Source organism: Lactuca virosa, chromosome 4, assembly GCF_052849685.1.
Source record: "Lactuca virosa cultivar CGN04683 chromosome 4, Lactuca_virosa_CGN04683_v6, whole genome shotgun sequence".
NCBI classification, from domain to species: domain Eukaryota; kingdom Viridiplantae; phylum Streptophyta; class Magnoliopsida; order Asterales; family Asteraceae; genus Lactuca; species Lactuca virosa.
This window is the reverse complement of record NC_136429.1, coordinates 123,539,217-123,557,758: the sequence shown is the minus strand read 5'-3', so window position 1 is coordinate 123,557,758 and position 18,542 is coordinate 123,539,217. Positions and strand designations below refer to the sequence as shown.

The following is an 18,542-nucleotide window of genomic DNA, read 5'->3' as shown; positions in this document are numbered from 1 at the left end:
CTGAGAATACAAGCAGTTTTGAAAGCATATCAGCATAAAGCTGGTGAGTTCATAAGTATTTAGTTTTAGTGAGAAAATGTTCTTTGAATCCATTTGAAAAGTGTTCTTCAATAAAATCCTGTATTTTCTTATGAAAAGCGGTCTTGGAAGAGTGTCTATTAGTAGAAAATAAATCATCAGTTTTAGAAAACATGTTATCCGTCCTAGAGGTAGAGATGCCAGTTTAGAAGTCCTTGATTACTATCAGCATATATAAAAGTAGTTTTATTACTTAAAATAAAACAAATGAAGAATAAAGTCCGTAAACAAACTTAGTTTATACTTATTTGCGAGTCGTATAACCATACCTGATATGACCAAGAGACCTTTATAACGTTCTTCAGGCGTTAAGCTAAATGGCATTTGTTCACCACAGGCGTGCCCGCCTAACTGTAGCTAACAGTTCTGGTGTGGGATTGTCAGTCCCGAATAGATCTATTCACAAATCTCACACTCTCCCTCCAGGAGACTCTGGTTATACTGGGATAGGATTTATCACTATACACCTAAGGGTACAGTATTGAAGTAGAGCCTCACAATTATGTATAATCTAGTTTACTAGCGAGAAACAGTATAAAACAATAATTATCCTTGAATAATAGTAATTTATACTCCTGAGAAAATATATAACATAAACTAAATCTGCCATAGTTTATATATATTCATTTATGAAATCTGATTAGGTAGAGATGTCTAGAGGGTTATCCCAAACTATACCCGTTATAGTTTATTAGAGTTGATATAGAGCTGCTTTGTAAAACCCTTTCTGAAAGCTATGAAATTAGATTTCCAAAATAGTAGTTTCCCTTATGCTCAACATATTACAAAAAGAGATAAAACATCCGAATATGTTATTAACGTGGAAATCGTTGGACTGTATTAATAAGTTTAAAACTTAATAAAATACTTTGAGTTTGGCTTGTATTCCCCCCCCTGAAAACATTAAAAACACGGAAAATGTAGGGGTATGAACTCACCTCGGGTGATTTGAATGAAGGATCGACACGAAATGATGGATGTTCAAGTGAAGCCTTGAACACGCTTTGATCCTAATTAACATGTAATGACACATAACAGAGTCAAATGAAGGTATTTCACCACTAGATGTGACGAAGAACCACTCTAAGAACTTGGGACTACTCGCACTAAGTGTTAGAACCTTAAAGGATTGCATGAGGGGAGTGTATGGCCACCTTTAAGGTGTGTGCGGCCATGAGTGTGCGGCCCAAGGGGTGTGCGGCCGTACACCCATGATGGAAGGTGTTCTTGGGGTGTTTCAAGGTCCATACTTGCAATCCATGAAGTGTCCTAGGTCTATTCTCCGTTGTAATGCAAGTTAGGGGTCCTAGAAATGTGTTTGTGGTCCAAAGGTGAGTGTGTGGTCACACACTTGGGTGTGCTGCCGCACACTTGGAGTGTGCTGCCGCACAAGTGTGTGTGCGGCCGTACACAGGTGTGTGCGGTCGTACACCTCACACAAGATGTCCAAAAATGCCATTTCCAAGGTACAACAAGGCTAGGGGCATGTTTATCTCGAATATGGAAGTCAAACTCTCACTTTGGAGGTTGTTTTAGGAGTGTGCGGCCAAACTTATGAAGGTGTGCGGCCGCACTCCTTCAAGGGATGAAGAACATGATGAAACTTGATGAATCAAGGCTTAGATGAAGTGGTTCTTCAAGTACAACAAGCTAAGGGATGGATTACTCATGTTTTTTAAGCCTTGGGAGGGTTTGCGGTTGAAGAGTCTTGAGAGAAAAGGTGTTGTGTGCTGCCAGGTTGTTAAAGGAATGAAAGGAAAGGGGTCTACCCTTTATATAAGGTGGGTGTGCTACCTAGAAGGGAGTGTGAGGCCAAGAGGTGAGTGTGCGGTCGCACACCCATGTGTACGGCCGTACACTCCCCCTAAGGGTGTGTATGGCCTGATTTTGTCACTCTATGGCTTGCTGACTCGTTCCTAAACTCCACCTTGGTCATACTCGAGCTTAAAAACACTTAAACGAACCCTCAAACAGTGCCAGAAGTCAACAAAACACGTTTAACTTTGATTGAATTGGCTAAGTGTGCGAGATAAAAGTTCCGGGTTGTCACACTACTTTTGTCAAGTTCATAAGAGATAATCCAGTGATAGCAGTCAGCTTCTGGTTTTTCTTTGCATTCCAATCTCAAATGAACGGGATGTCCAGTTGGAGCTTTGTGAAGATCAAGAGATCGTTGAAAGTATATGTGGTCCTTGTTGTCAACATAGAACATTCCATGTTCAGGTTCTTTGATGAAAAGATGTTGAATGCACTCAACATTTGCTGGAAGAGAACTGTTGATGTACATAGCCCCATAAGGAAGTAAGAACTTTGAATATTGGGACCTTCTTTCAGATCTTGCAAACAATGAATTCGTACGCATAAAAGATGCATCGGGGAGAGGGACTAAATCCAAATTTCTGATTTTATTGATCATTAAGATGATGGAAAGCTTTAGCTCTTGTGCATGAATGCCCTTGTGATGTTTAATGATAACCTGAATTTCCAACCATTCACTATATCCATATTTGACAAGATCGAACACATGAATCTTTTTAGGATATTCTCCTTTTGTGTCTTTCCTCATTAAGTTTACTGTCAGAATTCTTTCCCCCTTGGATTTGGTACATCTAAATTTCACAATGGGATCCAGAGAGAATCTTCGATTAAGGACATCAACATATTTGGATCTATCAATCTTTGTGAGGATGTATTCAACTCTCTTTTTCTTGTCTACTTCAACATTAAAAAGTTGAATTATAGCAATAAGATTTGGTACATGCCTTCGCAACCTCCTTCTCAAGTTATCTTTTCTGTTATCTAAAGTTACGATTGTGTTTTGTGATAATTTGAGTGCCATGTATTTATCTTCTAACCCTGTACAACACCAACGTACCAAGCATGTGGAAATAGATTTACATTTTGTTAGGGAACGTGTTGCCACTGGACATGTGCGTGTTTTGGATGTGCCATCAGCTTACCAGTTTGCATATATATTTACCAAGAGTCTTCATACTCTGCTATTTTGGATTTTAGAGACAATGTGAACATTTGTAAACCTCATGCTTAAACTGAAAGGGTATGTTAATTTATGTTGTTATTTTCTCTTTGTATACTATAGGGGGCCTATTGTAACATTGATACATATAAATATACTCCAATTCTTACACCTCTAATCAATGAAGTCATATAAATATATTTTATTTTACTCTCTAATTATAGTTAAACTTTAAATCTATGTTATTTATCAATTAATTAATTTTGTTTAGTAATATTTCATTTTAATGTTTGATATTAAACGGTTTCGGGCACATGTACCTTTTGTTGAAGGTCGTTCGAGCTATTCCTGGGAGTATGACATCGGTTACTTCAGCGCTGTAGCGCCTGGTACTTGAACATTGGCCCGAGACATTTTCTCTACCCCTTCTTACCCTAAAAAAGCAGGGTCACCTTACGTCCTTGAACCGATAACCATCTTTCGGCTAACCTAGCATCCTCTGTTCCTCGGGACCAACAAGGGGTAGTACATGAATATTCACCTGTTGTCCGTCGACTACGCCTTGCGGCCTGATCTTAGGCCCTGACTCACCCTCTGTTGACGAACCTTGCGGAGGAACTCTTAGGTTTATATATATATATATATATATATATATATATATATATATATATATATATATATATATATATATATATTGTATTTTTTTAACTATATATGTAAGAATTTACAATCTTTGTATTTTTGAAAAAAAAAACGAAAAAATTATGTTTTTAATTTTTGTCATGTACTATTTTATTTTAAAAAATTGATGCTTGTGTAAAAAATAACAATTTAGATGCGAGGATTTATATTATCTCTCTATTTTAATAAAATAATAGGTTTATTCTCCTTTTGCTATGTGTCATTCTATTAACCACCTAATTAATGTCATGTCATTTGTCAACCTATTTAATCTCCATTTCAAATTTAAAATTTTTTCACTCTAATTACATTAAATTAATAACATTATAATAAAAATAAAAATAATACAGATTATAAGATCACATATTTATTTAAATCAACGATTATAGTTTTATATAACTAAAAAATTATTTTTTAATTAACAATTTATTTAAAATAATTGATTAATAATTTTGATCTTTTTACTATGAAAATTTAATTAATTTTATACCTGTGGTTCCCATGGGTTATTAACTAGTATTTCAAATAGTTAAAAATAAATTGGTTAATTATAGAAAAAAAAAGCTTATAAAAATATCAATGGTTAGAGATAATTTAAATTAATAGATTTTATTTGATAAAATTAATGAAAAATAATATAACAAAACAAAATAAAAAATAATATAACAAAACAAAAATCGTATGCATAAAATCGATGACCACTTATATCAAAAATATGCCTAGAATTGAGGTTGCACATTCAACATTAAATTTAGATAACTCATAAATTCATAAATAAAATGTCAAAATCATCAAAAAGTAAAAGTGGTAGTTGAACGAGCTATAAAGATCTAAAATACTCAGTATTTTGATAAATATTTTGATATATGTTTAAATAACAAAAACTAATTTACAAGCTAATGCTATATAAAATAAAATAAAAAATAAAATAAACTAATTTTAATAAAAGATAGGCATGAAAAGATATTAAGGAGATCGGTGCACAAATATTTATTTGGAAGGAATGGAAAAGAATCAAAACGGAAGACTCCCGCATAACGTGGTCAGTTTCCACCCATACACGCACACAGACACATAGCTCACACACCGCGGAGAAGCGTTGCAACGGTAAGCCATTTGATATCTTCACACTCCGATTTAGAGAGAGAAAATGTGCTCGTAGGCTGACAAAGAGACCGAATTGTATGGCCATGGGAGGTGGTTCAGTAGCAGGAGTGATTGTGCCGTCGGTGAAGTCGGAACCGCCTGAACCGGCAACAGAGGGACTCGCATCTTCTTCTCCATCACTTCCGGTGGCTCAGGAACCTCAGTCGCAGCTTCCGGCACCGGATTCCGCTGTGGCCGTGATGGAGGTGGATGCAAGGGGAAATGATCGTGAGGCTGTAGATGCGGCATCGCTGGATAAAGATGTGTTGTGTCCGATATGCATGCAGATCATTAAGGATGCGTTTTTGACATCGTGTGGTCATAACTTCTGTTACATGTGCATTGCTACACATCTTCAGAATAAGAGCGATTGTCCTTGTTGTGCGCAGTATCTCACCACTAGTCAGATATTTCCTAATTTTTTGCTAAATAAGGTAAAGTAATCAGAGTCTCGACACTCATGGATACTTAGAATTGATGCACACGAGCACAAATTTTGATTCGTAAATGTGTTATTCTTTATTGTTGTTAGGCTAATTAGAAGTTTAGAAGAGGATTAAGAAATCTATGGTCCAAAAGCTCGATAAGCTTATAGCACGCTGTTTGTACTGATTACTGATTAGTGTTCCATTTCCTGTATATTTACTGGTAATGGAACAAAGCATGCAGAATATAAAAAATTGGTTTGGATATATTTATTCATTTCTTTAGAAATGGAACTTTTAACTTTTTAGTTTGGCGCGAGGTCAATGTTGGATTCTGTGATGTAGTGTGTCTATATTTCGTCATCTGATATGGTAATCCTTTTAGAAAATTGGGCAATTAATCTTCATATATGTTGATTTGTGTCTATAAGAGCTCGATATATATGCTTCTTTAGTTGTTTCTTCCCATGTTTAACATGCTTGTTGACATTTCAACTCTTTGCTTGACAGCTTAACCATGAGGTGTACAATTTTGTATATCTACTATTTTTCTCTGTTTGGGGTTTAGGTCTGAGTGTTTTATCAGCATATCTTAAACCATGAATTAGCTCACAACATTGTCATTGATTTGGTTGTGGAAAGTGTATCAAGTATAGTATACATCAAGTCCTTAAGAAATAAGCTGTCATGCCAATTCCATTCTGAAACAATTACAATGAAGTTTTGTTGTTAATACCCCATTTGACCCTGTAATTCAAAAGTCTCAATTTGGTTATCTCTGGCTACATAATTTGAAGAAATAAATATCTTTCCCTTTCGGTTTGTGAATATGTTAAGGATTATGATCTGTTTCAGGTAGAATATGTCTATATATTTGCTTAAAATGCTCTTGTTTATCATTCACAATTACACAATAAGCAAAGTATACATTAGGCATTTATATTCTAGCTACTTAATGAAAAAAGACTATTTCTGCAGCTATTGATGAAGGCTTCAGCTTGTCAAATAGCAAAAGGTGCTTCTCCTGTTGAACAAGTCCGGCTAGCATTTCAACAGGTCAGTGTCAGTTATCGTATTGATCATCAGCTGCTCTTAATTCTTATAAACTTATTAGCATCACTTTTTGATGCATGATATATTCACTTATGAAAGATTTTACAATTATGATCTTCAAATTGTGGGCTTGCACTTTTATCTGTATATATTTTCTCAAAAGCTTCAATGTTTCTCCTTGTTTCTTCCACCAGTGATACTAAATATCTAATTCATGTAGTTGTATTCATTATGAAATGAGAAACCATGGGGTTGAACTAATAAGCATATGGACAAAAAAAATAACTGATACAAGTTGAAATTTGTTAATATTTATGTCATTTTTTTATATTGAAAGGTGACTCTTTTCACGTAGACAGGGATGTGATGTGTCAATGAAGGAGCTGGACAGCCTCATAGTTGTTCTCACTGACAAGAAAAAAAGAATGGAGCAAGAAGAAACCGAGTCAAATCTACAGATTATGCATGAATTTTTATACTGCTTAAGAAGACAAAAACTTGAAGAACTAAACGAGGTCATATCGAATTTTGGCTTTTGCACACAATTTTCAAACAAGCCCCTTAACTTTGAGTGATTTGGCATTTTATTGCAGATACAAAAAGATCTAGGGTACATTAAGGAAGACATAAATGCTGTTGAAAGACACAGAATAGAATTACATAGAGCAAGAGAAAGATGCTCAGTAAAACTAAGGATGCTTGCTGATGATTCCAGTGTTAAAACTTCATGGCCATCATTGATGGATAAACGTAATGGCAGCAGTATAGGTATTATGGGTGCAGGTAGTACACAAAATAGGTTACCTGATTTACAAGCTACTACTACAAACTCTCTATCACTCCAAAAAAAAGATTCAGATTCACAAAATACTCAAGTAGGATCAACTGTAGCAAGAAAAAGACGCGTCCATGCACAGGTCATCACAAAAAAAAAAAAAAAAATTGATTAATGGCCATGTGGGCCCCATTTACACACTATTTTTTATTTGATTTGTTTTTCATCATGTTTTGTTGATTGTAACAGTTTAATGATTTGCAAGAGTGTTATCTGCAAAAACGGAGACATTGGGAAAAACAAGCACATAAGCAGGAAGAAAGGGAAGGTCGAAATGTGAAAGGAGAAGGTTATCATGATGGACTTAAGGAATTTCAGTCTGTGCTTTCTACATTTACACGATACAGGTTCTGTGTGTGTTTAGTTTGTTTTTATTTATTTATTTTTAATCAAGGATTAGATTTGAACATGTTGATTTTATTGTGTGTTTTATGTAGTCGATTGCGAGTCATTGCTGAGTTGAGGCATGGGGATCTTTTCCACTCGGCTGATATTATATCAAGGTCAGTTGAGTTGAAGAATTATGGTGTATAAAGTGGTTTGATTTGTTTTTTTTTTTTTGTAATTTAGAATTCATATTCTATGATAAAGTGGGTAGTCATTTGTAACTTAATATAAATAAATTCATGCTGAAGGGTAAAATGGTCATTTCTTGTCGGTAACATGGTTCTTTCAGTTTTAAAAAAAGAAAGGGCATTCATTCGTACAGTACTTAATCAGAGTAAATGACCATTTTACCCTTCTGTCTAGCAATAATGATTGTTTCTTTGAAAACTGTTATAAACTGAAAATTGAACACGAGAATAATTAAATAAAATTTTGAAATATCACCTAACATTACTATATAATGATAACTAGTTTAATAATATATTCCACAACATCATTTTCTTATCAGGACATTGTATTTTTAAAAATCTACTCAATTATAGCAGTGAAAAATTACTTTTTATTTGGATGACACTGCTATAAATATTTTCAAAATACAACCCTGTAATAGAAAGAAACGAATGTATTATGTAGGATGCTATAATAAATAATTAATAAATACTCCAAACTTTTTTCCTACTTGCAGCATAGAATTTGACCGAGATAATGAGCTTTTTGCTACAGCTGGAGTTTCACGACGCATCAAAGTGTTTGAGTTTGCCTCAGTAAGTGATGCAAAAAAGACTGATTTGCCCTTCATTTCATATGTACTCATCTGCATCAACGGTTTTCCAGGTGGTGAATGAACAAGCTGATGTTCAGTGTCCTGTTGTAGAAATGTCAACGCGCTCCAAACTTAGCTGTTTGAGCTGGAACAAATACACCAAAAATTACATCGCCAGTAGTGACTACGAGGGTATTGTCACTGTCTGGGATGTAACCACTCGCCAGGTCATCATTCTTTTGTCTTTTTAATGTTCAACACAAGAAATAGCAACCTACTTTTGTTGACTTGTTTATTAATGCTTCCTTCTTTCACTATTAGAGAAAGAAAGTACATTGCTATTTATTGCATATTTTATTATATCGGTCTAAATTACAAATCTTGCCATAGAGTGTGATGGAGTATGAGGAGCATGAGAAACGAGCATGGAGTCTTGATTTTTCACGTACTGAACCTACAATGCTAGTATCTGGAAGCGATGACTGTAAGGTATATCATTTACTCATTTTTATGCTTTTGTGCATCATGCCATTATATAGCAATGTAAGAAAATAAAGTAGGATGCTATGAATATGATACACAAATAAATTGAAAGTATGTTGCTATTTCTTATGTTCCCAACTTATCAAACAGGTCAAAATATGGTGTACAAGACAAGAGGCAAGTGTCCTTAACATTGACATGAAAGCAAATATTTGTTCAGTGAAGTATAATCCTGGATCTAGCTTCCATGTTGCAGTAAGTTTGTTTCACTTGTCCAGTTTTTTCAAATTTCAACATTATAGAGTAAATTACATTTTTGTCCCTGTCCTATAGTGATATTTTTGGAATCTGGTTCAACAAGGAACCTTTTTTTTCCTTTTTGGTCCGTGTTTTGGTATTCCCAAACACTAAATCATCCCTGCGATTGAAGCAATGAAATAGCGACCAAAAAGGAAAAAAAAAAAAAAAAAAAAGAATCCTCTTTGGACCAAATCTGAAAATATCGCTATAGCACAGGGACTAAAGATGTAATTGTAAGTTGATTTCAAGTACATACGTGTCCACCTTCACTTATTGGGAATGATTTTTATGTGGCTTTTAGGTGGGTTCTGCAGATCATCACATACATTATTATGACTTGAGAAAAATAAACCAACCGTTGCATATTTTTAGTGGGCATCGAAAAGCTGTTTCATATGTAAAATTCCTGTCCAATTATGAGCTTTCTTCTGCATCTACAGACAGCACATTGCGCTTGTGGGATGTCAAGCAGAATATCCCCGTAAGTCTCTTTCCACATAATAACAACATAGTTGCATTTCTTTATGTAACAAATTAAATTATTTTTTTACTGATTAACAACAAAACAATATGTCAATATCTAACATATTTATCTTGTATCTTACTTTTAAAGCTTCGCACATTTAGAGGACACGTGAACGAGAAGAATTTTGTGGGTCTAACCGTAAATAGCGAATATATTGCATGTGGCAGCGAGACAAATGAAGTCTTTGTGTACCATAAGGTTACCTTCCAACTTTAGACTCTTTTTGTTTGTTACACACTGGACAAACTTTCAAAGGCTATTTTCACTTACAGTTAGCTTATAAGCTACTTTTTGGTTCACCTAACATGATAAACCTAAAAAAGCTCCAAATATAAGCTAGCTTAGACAGTCATAGGCCTTAAATTTAATTGGAAACATTTATAGGCTATTTCGAGACCAGCAGCTTCACATGGATTTAGTTCGGATGCAACCGATGGAGAGGAGCCGGGGTCGTACTTCACAAGTGCGGTTTGTTGGAAAAACGATAGCCCCACAATGATAACTGCAAACAGTCGTGGAACCATTAAAGTTCTTGTTCTTGCCGAATAGTAAGTAAGTATATAATTAGTGTTATACATTTTATGGACCTTTGAAAATATGGTATTTGTTTTAATGCTTTTGTTTAATTAAATATGATTCAATCATTTTCAAGCTAATTTATATGGCTTTTACGTTGAGTGTTGTTTAAAAGTAGACAAATCCGAAGCTTCATATAAAATTGTATATCCAAATCATGAATCGATGGAGTTTATCCACCTTTGGGTTTATACTTTATACTAACTATTGTATAGTTAGGTAATTCTTAGATCCATAATAAATGGGTGGCAGTGGCACAGCCAAAAAAATACAAACACATTTTAGAGTAAATTACAGAAATGATCCCTGCGGTCCCTCAAACCCTACAGGTTTAGTCCATGAGATTGTTTTGTTGCATACGAGGACAGTTTTCTCTTTTTGCCCTCTATGCATAAGTTTGTTTATGAACTACGGTATATTTGTTTACACTTACGGTAACTTATTTTCATTTATAGAGAAACTACTTACATTTTTATTATTATGATATATTATTTATGCAGAGGTTAACTGGTTTATATATATGAAAATGTGAACACAATTGGTCATGACATGTATGATTGTCTTGTTAAAAAAAGCCACGATGAGCAAAAGAAAAATATAATCATATTTGTTAACAAAGTATGCATAAATATGTTGGTGATCTTAGTGTTATTAATATATTTTAATGTAATTAGTATTATTATCGAGACACACTTAGTTCGATTTATTCATAGAGACTGGAGGTGTGGGGTGCACATTTGGAGTGATAAATATGAACTTGGGAATACGTGCATTCGAGGGCATCGCCTTTGGATACAGGGTTCCAAGCAGCGGCGCCCTATGTTATGTTATGTTATGGTGATATGACAGTGGTTATTCCCTTAGTAACTATGATTAACCGTTGTTTTGTCCTATAACCATCTCTTTAAACCGCCAACTTCAAAGTATAAAACGGAAGATGGAAACGTTACAAGGTTTAATAACCAAAAATCATTTTTTTCTCTTCATGTCTCGATGAACACATAACACACTATTATATGTTTGTAAATTAGAGTGGTTCTAAAATTTGATTTGATCTCTTGAATTATCCTATGAATCTGCATTCGTGTAACCCCAAGAATAAAGGCCGACCTATAGATTTCAGAAAATGATTTCCAAAGACGATCCAAGAGAGTATCCAAGTTATTCTAAAACCCTTAAATTCTAACAAAATATGATATCATAATATAATCATAAGTATGTTTAGAGTTGGGTGAGACAAACACGTAAGGTTAAGGGTCAACATGGTCCAGGAACTAGATTGAACCGGACTGAAAATGATATGAACCGAAACCAAAATTGAGATATTGTGCAAACCGAAAAGCAAGTTGAATCTATATATTTGGTACTGGTTCGGTTTCGGTTCTATATTTCGTCTTTGTATTGCACCTTTGGCCTGGCACCCTAAAAGACATTTCTTCCCCATTTGTGATAGGAATGAGGGTATTATCTTCTTTTCCACCTTCCATCTCTCTCTATGCTTATTGAGAATAATTTTGCTCATTTAGCTGATATTAAGGATTTTGATTAAACAATCCCTTGGTTAAACCATCCCCAATTATATGGTTAAGCTCACACTCTATTGGTGTCACACCCCCAAACTGGAACGGCGGAAACGTTCGGGGGCGGATGACTTCATGTATAGTATCGCAACAATTGTATCATAGTAATCAAAGTAAACACAACCATTACATTAAATATATATATATATATATATATATATATATATATATATATATATATATATATATATATATATATAATAAATGTTTACATTAGTTTGCTTCGTACTCTTATACATCCCAAAAGTATAATAAAAGTAAAAGGCGTGACTCTAGGTGCTCCGTCTTCTCAAAAGTCTGTCAAGATACCTGTCTAATGATTTCCTGAGAATACGAGCAGTTTTGAAAATAGTATCAGCATAAAGCTGGTGAGTTCATAAGCATCTTTTGTAGTAAAAACCGGTTAACGAATCAGTGAAAATGTTTTGTATGTTTCCAAGAAAATCCAATATTTTCTTTAGTAAAAGCGAGGTAGTACCAGTAAAAATGTTTGTACGATTGGATTACTACTAGATGTATTGTATGATAAATTTGTACGAGAAATCTCTGTATGGAATGTTCTGTTTGAAAACCCTGGTTATTATCAGTATGTATAGTAGTTTTAGTTCTCGTAAAGAAACCATGTATTTGTTCATACTTATACTAAATAATCGCTTTTCATGTATAATATATTACTACATAAGTAAATCGTTGTTATCTATTTGCGAGTTTTATGTCCATACATTAACTTGATATGGCGCGAATCGGGCACCAGTATCCTTTATGACTTTGTCACCTGTAGACCTCCCGGTCCTACTGTAGCTAGCAGCAAGGTGCGGGATAGTCAGTCCCGTATAGATCTATACACAAAAATCACGCTCTCCTTCGAGGAGATTCTGGATCATAAGGGGTAGTCTTCTACTAGTACACGTAATTGTACCCAAAGACGTGTCTCTCAAGCTAGATTAACGATATTACAGGTAATAATGCGAGAAAACCTTTTTATAGATAATCATTCATTAAAGATGTGTGTATATGTATATGTTTAACCTTGTATGTATCCCCAAACTATACTTAATATAGTTTGTGTGTATGTATATGTATAACCTTGTATGTATCCCCAAACTATACTTAATATAGTTTGTGTGTATGTATATGTATAACCTTGTATGTATTCCCAAACTATACCTAATATAGTTTGTGTGTATGTATATGTATAACCTTGTATGAATTTCCAAACTATACCTAATATAGTTTGTGTATTTGTATGTGTAAAATCATGTATTGATCTGAAAACTGTGTGGTTAAGCTCGTAAGTTGAAAACGTCCCTTATGCTCAGCATATATCTAATTATTTTATAAAACTGTAGAAACTATATGTTTGTATTGATTGCATCCGCTTTGTGTTTACTGAAATCCTTTTGTATAAATTTCATAAAATCATTTATGTTTGGCTTGTATTCCCCCCCTTGAAAACATTAAAACTCAGAAAAATGTAGGGGTATGAACTCACCTCAAGTGAGTGGTTTGTATGAAAGATCGATATGAGATGTTGAGTGTCAAGTGAAGCCTCAAACACAATTGGATCCTATTTAACATGTAATAACACATATAGGAGTCAAATTAGGGTATTTTACTACTAGACATGATGGGAAACCACTGTAGGGACTTGGAAACACTTGAACTAAGTGGTAAAATCACATATGATTGAGTGAGGGAGGTGTACGGCCACCCTAGGGGTGTGTGTGGCCCATGAGTGTACGGTCATACACTCATGAAGAGATGTGCTTTTGAGGTGTTTCCAAGGTTCTAACTAACATCCAAGAAGTGTTATAGGTCCCATGTTTAGTTGCAATGCAAGTTTGAGGTCTAAAATGATCATCAAAGTGGGTTTGCGGCCCTAAGAGGTGTATGCGGCCGTACAAGGGGTGTGCGGCCGTACACTCTTCATGTTTATGCCCAATTTGTCGACTTTAAGGTGAATCAAGGCTAGTATCATGTCCACGTAGGAGATAAGGGTCAAACTCTCACTTTGGAGGGCCTTTAAGAGGGTGTACGGCCAACCTTATGAAGGTGTACGGCCGTACTCCTTCAAAGATGAAGAACATGATGAAACTTTGATGAACCAAGGCTTGAATCCAGAGGTCTTTCAAGTATAACAAGCTAAAGGATGGAATACTTACGTTTTTGAAGTCTTGGGGGGGTTCACGGTTGAAGAACTTGAGAGAGAATGGAGTAGTGTGCAGCCAAGGGAAGAAAGGAATGAAGAAAGGGGTTCTACTCATATATATAGGGGTGGGTGACCCACCACCTTGAGTGTGCGGCCCTGAGGGGGGTGTACGGCCGCACACCCATGTGTACGGCCGTACACTCCTCTTGAAGAAGTGTATGACCTAAAATGCTACTCTACGACTTTGATACTTCATCCCTAATCTCAACCTTGGTTGTACATAAGCTTATAATGCTTAAACGAACCGTTAAACAGTGCTAAATGACAACAGAAACGGGTCTAACATTGATTGAATAAAGTAGTTGTACAGGATAGAAGTTTTGGGTTGTCACATCATCCCCCCGTTAGAGGGAATTTCGTCCCGAAATTCAGACACTGAAAACTAATCATGAACTTGGAAATAGATAAGGGCACTTCTGTTTCATTAAATTTTTGTGCTCTTAAGTGAATTCAAGTTCTGGCTTGGCATTTCAGCGAACCTTTGCTACCAGGATACGGCTTTACTTCATTTGTTTGACCTCTCGGCCCGTGATCTCTATTGGCTCCCCCACGGAGTTAAGGTTCTCTTCTAGTTCGATCTCATCGAGGTAAATTACAAGTGTCTTATCGGACAGACACTTCCTTAAGTTCGACTCGCGGGAGGCAGAATGTACGCGGCTAAGTTCTCGAGGTAACGAAATTTGTATATTACGGGACTGATCCTGGTGGGAATCTTAAATTACCCTATGCGTTTCTGACTCAACTTTTCACGCTTTCCAAAGTGTATCGTGCCTTTCCTGGTTGAGACCTTCAAGAGGACACGGTTACCAACCTGGAACTCCACAAGTGTTCGTTCTTATCAGCACGATTCTCTTGTCCATCTCTTGAATATGGATTTGTGTTAATCTTTAAGCTTAAACTCGACCTATGGAACGAGTGGTAGCTCTGGATAGTCCACTGGGTATACTTCGGAAGGGTTTCGGAGGGTAAAGTACTCTTCATATGAGTTCATCGGGGTCTAAATTATGAGGAGGGCGATTCTGAGATCTATGTCGGGTTGTCGTTACGTATGGCAAGGATTTCGTGAATTTGACGGTCAGGGCGTTGGAAACGTATGAACTTAGTATGGTGAGGAACACACCAATCCATGACGAATGATGATAACAGACTCTTTACAGAGACAAAAGTTAGATCGATTTGAAAGAACTGATTGCTATACGACAGTGTATCTTTAGTGTGCTTGACGATGTACTTTGTGTATATGTTTTAGTGTTTTTTGTTTTCTCTTTGATGCTACCACTTGTAACACTTGTACCACGATGGGTGAGTACAAACAGTGCAAGTGTTTTGATAACCAGTGATGGTACTTCATATTTATGATTCTTATTGGTAGCTCTATGATTGCTTGGCATATACAAATTATGTATAGTTAAGATGAATAAGACAGTCGTCTGAATGACTCTGCCCTAAGTCCACAATCCGATAAGGAACAGGAATTAAGGCGGGATTTCTCACTCTAAGTCTGCAACAGCTCGGCTATACACAACCCTGGTGTATAAACTAAGCCATTATAGTTTCCCTAAACCGATCTTTAGTTTTCCTATGGATGTCGTGACTTGTTCGAACGAGCGAGTTATTTATAATCACTTCCAAATTTTCCCCAAATTTTTATATTAATAAAGATTAAGATTTCAAGGAACTTTTTATTTAGAAAACGCACCAAAGCCTCTAAGAGAGAGAGGTTCCTCGTTGTTCCTACATGTCATGCTGTTACACTCCTCCTTCTCCTTCGTCATTTCTCTCCGTCGGACAGTTTCTCTGGAAGTGCCCCATTTCACCGCATGCATGGCACACTTGAATTTTACTAGCATCGGTAGTTGAAGTGATGTGTTGAGTCGAGGTCCTATGGGAGCGAGCTTCTTCACCATTTTTAGTCCTTGGACAATTTCTTTTGAAATGCCCAGATTCGCCACAACTATAACAAACCTGACCCATTTTCACACCAAGAGCTTGGGGATTTGATTGTGTCGGTGCCCTGTAGAAACGAGTGGTGTGTCCTTGTCTGCTGCAGTTCTTACATCGCAATTTGCGGCATTTTCCTACGTGGTGGAAGTTGCATTTCTTGCACTCTGGTAGATTTCCAGCGTATCGCCGAACTGGCATTGGTGCTGGAGTGGCAGATGTTGTGGCTGTAGAAGTTGTCACGTGTTGTTGTCTCTTGGCAAGTTTCTGAGATAACTTACGCTCCTTTTTGTTCCAGAACTTCCGTTTATTGTTCTTAGGTTTAGGAGTTGGGGTATCATCCTGACTAGGCCCTTGTCGGTTTCCGGGTGTGTTGCTACGGTTTGAAGTGTTGAAACTGTTTCCATTTTCATTTGGGTTGTTGGCGTTGAATTGCGCCATGAAAACGTTTACATCGGCTGTGACTGTGGCCTGAAATGTAGCGAAGTCCATCTGCAGAAATGGTGTCTCGCTAGTCGGTTGGTTACCTCCTTATGAAGACATGGTTCTGTGGCATGACGAGAAACGATCTAGTGAGTAACGATGATCATCGGTAGTTGTATTTCACAAATTTATATACTTATAAATTTCACGCGTTAGAGGGCTACTCTGAATGGTTTTGATAAGGTTCCTGAAGTGTACTTTATGGAAGTGGGTATTGCACGAGCGATAATTAAGCCTAGTTATACTGGTTTCCGAGAGTATGATAATCCGACTTCTATAGTGTCCTGATAATTATCCATAAAAGAAGTCTATATAGAATAAACTTTTGGATTTGAATTGGCTGTTCTTGAAATGAATTTCTGACGAGACATTTGTGAAGTGGCATTTCTCCGATATGAATTTCAAGATGCAATGGTGGTATGACTTTGATTGAGTTACTTAGTTTCGCAGGCTACTGATCTAGAATAAATTTTTGATAATGATAATCTTTAACTGAAATAAGATTGATGTCATTATAGTTGGTATTGAGATTACACAGAGTTCGGAAAATTTGACCTAGGAGTAGGTTCATAGCATACCAACAGAGAGAAAATTGACAACATAAATAGCTAGGGAAACAGTACTTGCAAGACAGGAATGTCTACGGGGAAAAAGAGCTACTTAGAGCATAGATATGAAGGCTATTTCTTAAACCAAAAGGGAGGATGAGTAGAGTATTTCCTATCGGCGACGGGCACCCCTCAGATGAATCCTTAATTCGGCCAGTTGACGTTCCGCACCAAGCAGGCGTCTCTCGTATACTGACTGGCGTGCTCGGAGCTCCATGACTTCAGCTCGGGTTGCAGCTAGCTCTAGCCACAGTGCTTCATTGTCTCTCATAGCTCTCCCACGAGCAATTTCAAGGCGATGAATGTGATTCATACTGGCGCTTGAATCTGCTTCGAGTTCCACAGTTTGCTGAATGGCTGCTGCACCTAACTCAACATTGCGAGCCACTAGACGAACCAGGATTGGAAGGGCCCTGTCTGCGGGGCCTCCCTAGTTCAGATCGTAGAAGTTGCGGTTTCCATTGTATGGGAGGGTTTGGCCTTGCTCGTGGCTCCACCTATTCAAACTCCCGACCCACATTGGCGTTGGACCTTGGAATTCAATTCGGTGGTTAGGATTTGGTATTGGGGCCACTTGAGGTAGGTTCTCAACTTCAGGTTCTGAGTCAGTCTCCTCAGGAAATTTTTCGGCGAAGTCGTTGTCCAAGGGAATTTCATGGTTTTCTTCGGGCTCTGCCTCGAGCCATCCATTATTTCCTTGGTTGGGAAAATACGGGTCGCCAGGGAGATGGAATCCAGCCATGCTATCTACGCGAGGATAGGGGTAAGGAGATAGTTAATAGACGTCGGGTCTAATAATACTTCCATAGTATGATAATTGTATGCTCAATACTTTGTTGTTATCTTATAGCAACTAAAATACTCCTATAGTACTTTAATGTTGTAGGTTCTGTTCTTTTGATCTCTTGACGTATATAAAGTTTGGTAAGTTTTAGGTCTGTTGCAACACCACAGTCACTCTCAAGCACATGTTGGTCATGTCTCGAATAAATATAGTTGATCAGGCTATATTGACCCAAGTCATGATTACATAACTGCCCAGGTTTAACCGCAGTGTCCAACATTCAAATACTTTTGCTCTGGTTCTGTTATGTATGCATACTTATATACTTCTTATAAAATACTTATATTTTAAAAGTATACTTTTAGTTCAGAGCGTTTCATCCCCTTAGTGTTTATAGTTGTATACCATGTAAGGTTCAGTATACTTAGTTCACTATAAACAAGAGCTCTGATACCAATCTGTCACACCCCCAAACCGGAACGGCGGAAACGTTCGGGAGCGGATGACTTCATGTATAATATCACAACAATTGTATCATAGTAATCAAAGTAAACACAACCATTACATTAAATATATATAATAAGTGTTTACATTAGTTTGCTTCGTACTCTTATACATCCCAAAAGTATAATAAAAGTAAAAGGCGTGACTCTAGGTGCTCCGTCTTCTCAAAAGTCTGTCAAGATACCTGTCTAATGATTTCCTGA

At 36.4% G+C, this 18,542-nt stretch overlaps 1 protein-coding gene across 3 annotated transcripts; it reads left to right on the top strand.

The window, feature by feature from the left end:
* Positions 1–4,736: 4,736 nt before the first annotated feature.
* Positions 4,737–10,331, top strand: LOC145107309 (E3 ubiquitin-protein ligase COP1-like). 3 transcript variants are annotated; one of them, XM_079044167.1, is made up of 13 exons: positions 4,738–5,316; positions 6,286–6,363; positions 6,720–6,875; positions 6,954–7,277; positions 7,385–7,542; positions 7,633–7,698; positions 8,268–8,346; positions 8,417–8,572; positions 8,736–8,834; positions 8,979–9,083; positions 9,430–9,609; positions 9,742–9,852; positions 10,039–10,331. In XM_079044167.1, exons 1-13 carry the CDS (start codon positions 4,921–4,923, stop codon positions 10,201–10,203), a joined length of 2,073 nt encoding a protein of 690 aa, XP_078900293.1. In that variant the 5' UTR covers positions 4,738–4,920; the 3' UTR covers positions 10,204–10,331. The 3 variants fall into 3 exon arrangements, with proteins under 3 accessions (XP_078900291.1, XP_078900293.1, XP_078900294.1); XM_079044165.1 differs by having other exon boundaries at positions 4,737–5,316; positions 7,385–7,698; XM_079044168.1 differs by lacking the exon at positions 4,738–5,316 and having other exon boundaries at positions 6,716–6,875; positions 7,385–7,698.
* The last annotated feature ends 8,211 nt before the right edge of the window (positions 10,332–18,542 follow it).

Bases quoted from the DNA above. Each gene is read 5' to 3' on its own strand.
- LOC145107309 (XM_079044165.1), top strand. From the start codon at position 4,921: ATGGCCATGGGAGGTGGTTCAGTAGCAGGAGTGATTGTGCCGTCGGTG. The intron at 5,317-6,285 runs GTAAAGTAATCA...CTATTTCTGCAG, and splicing joins CTAATTTTTTGCTAAATAAG to CTATTGATGAAGGCTTCAGC. The intron at 8,347-8,416 runs GTAAGTGATGCA...ACGGTTTTCCAG, and splicing joins AAGTGTTTGAGTTTGCCTCA to GTGGTGAATGAACAAGCTGA.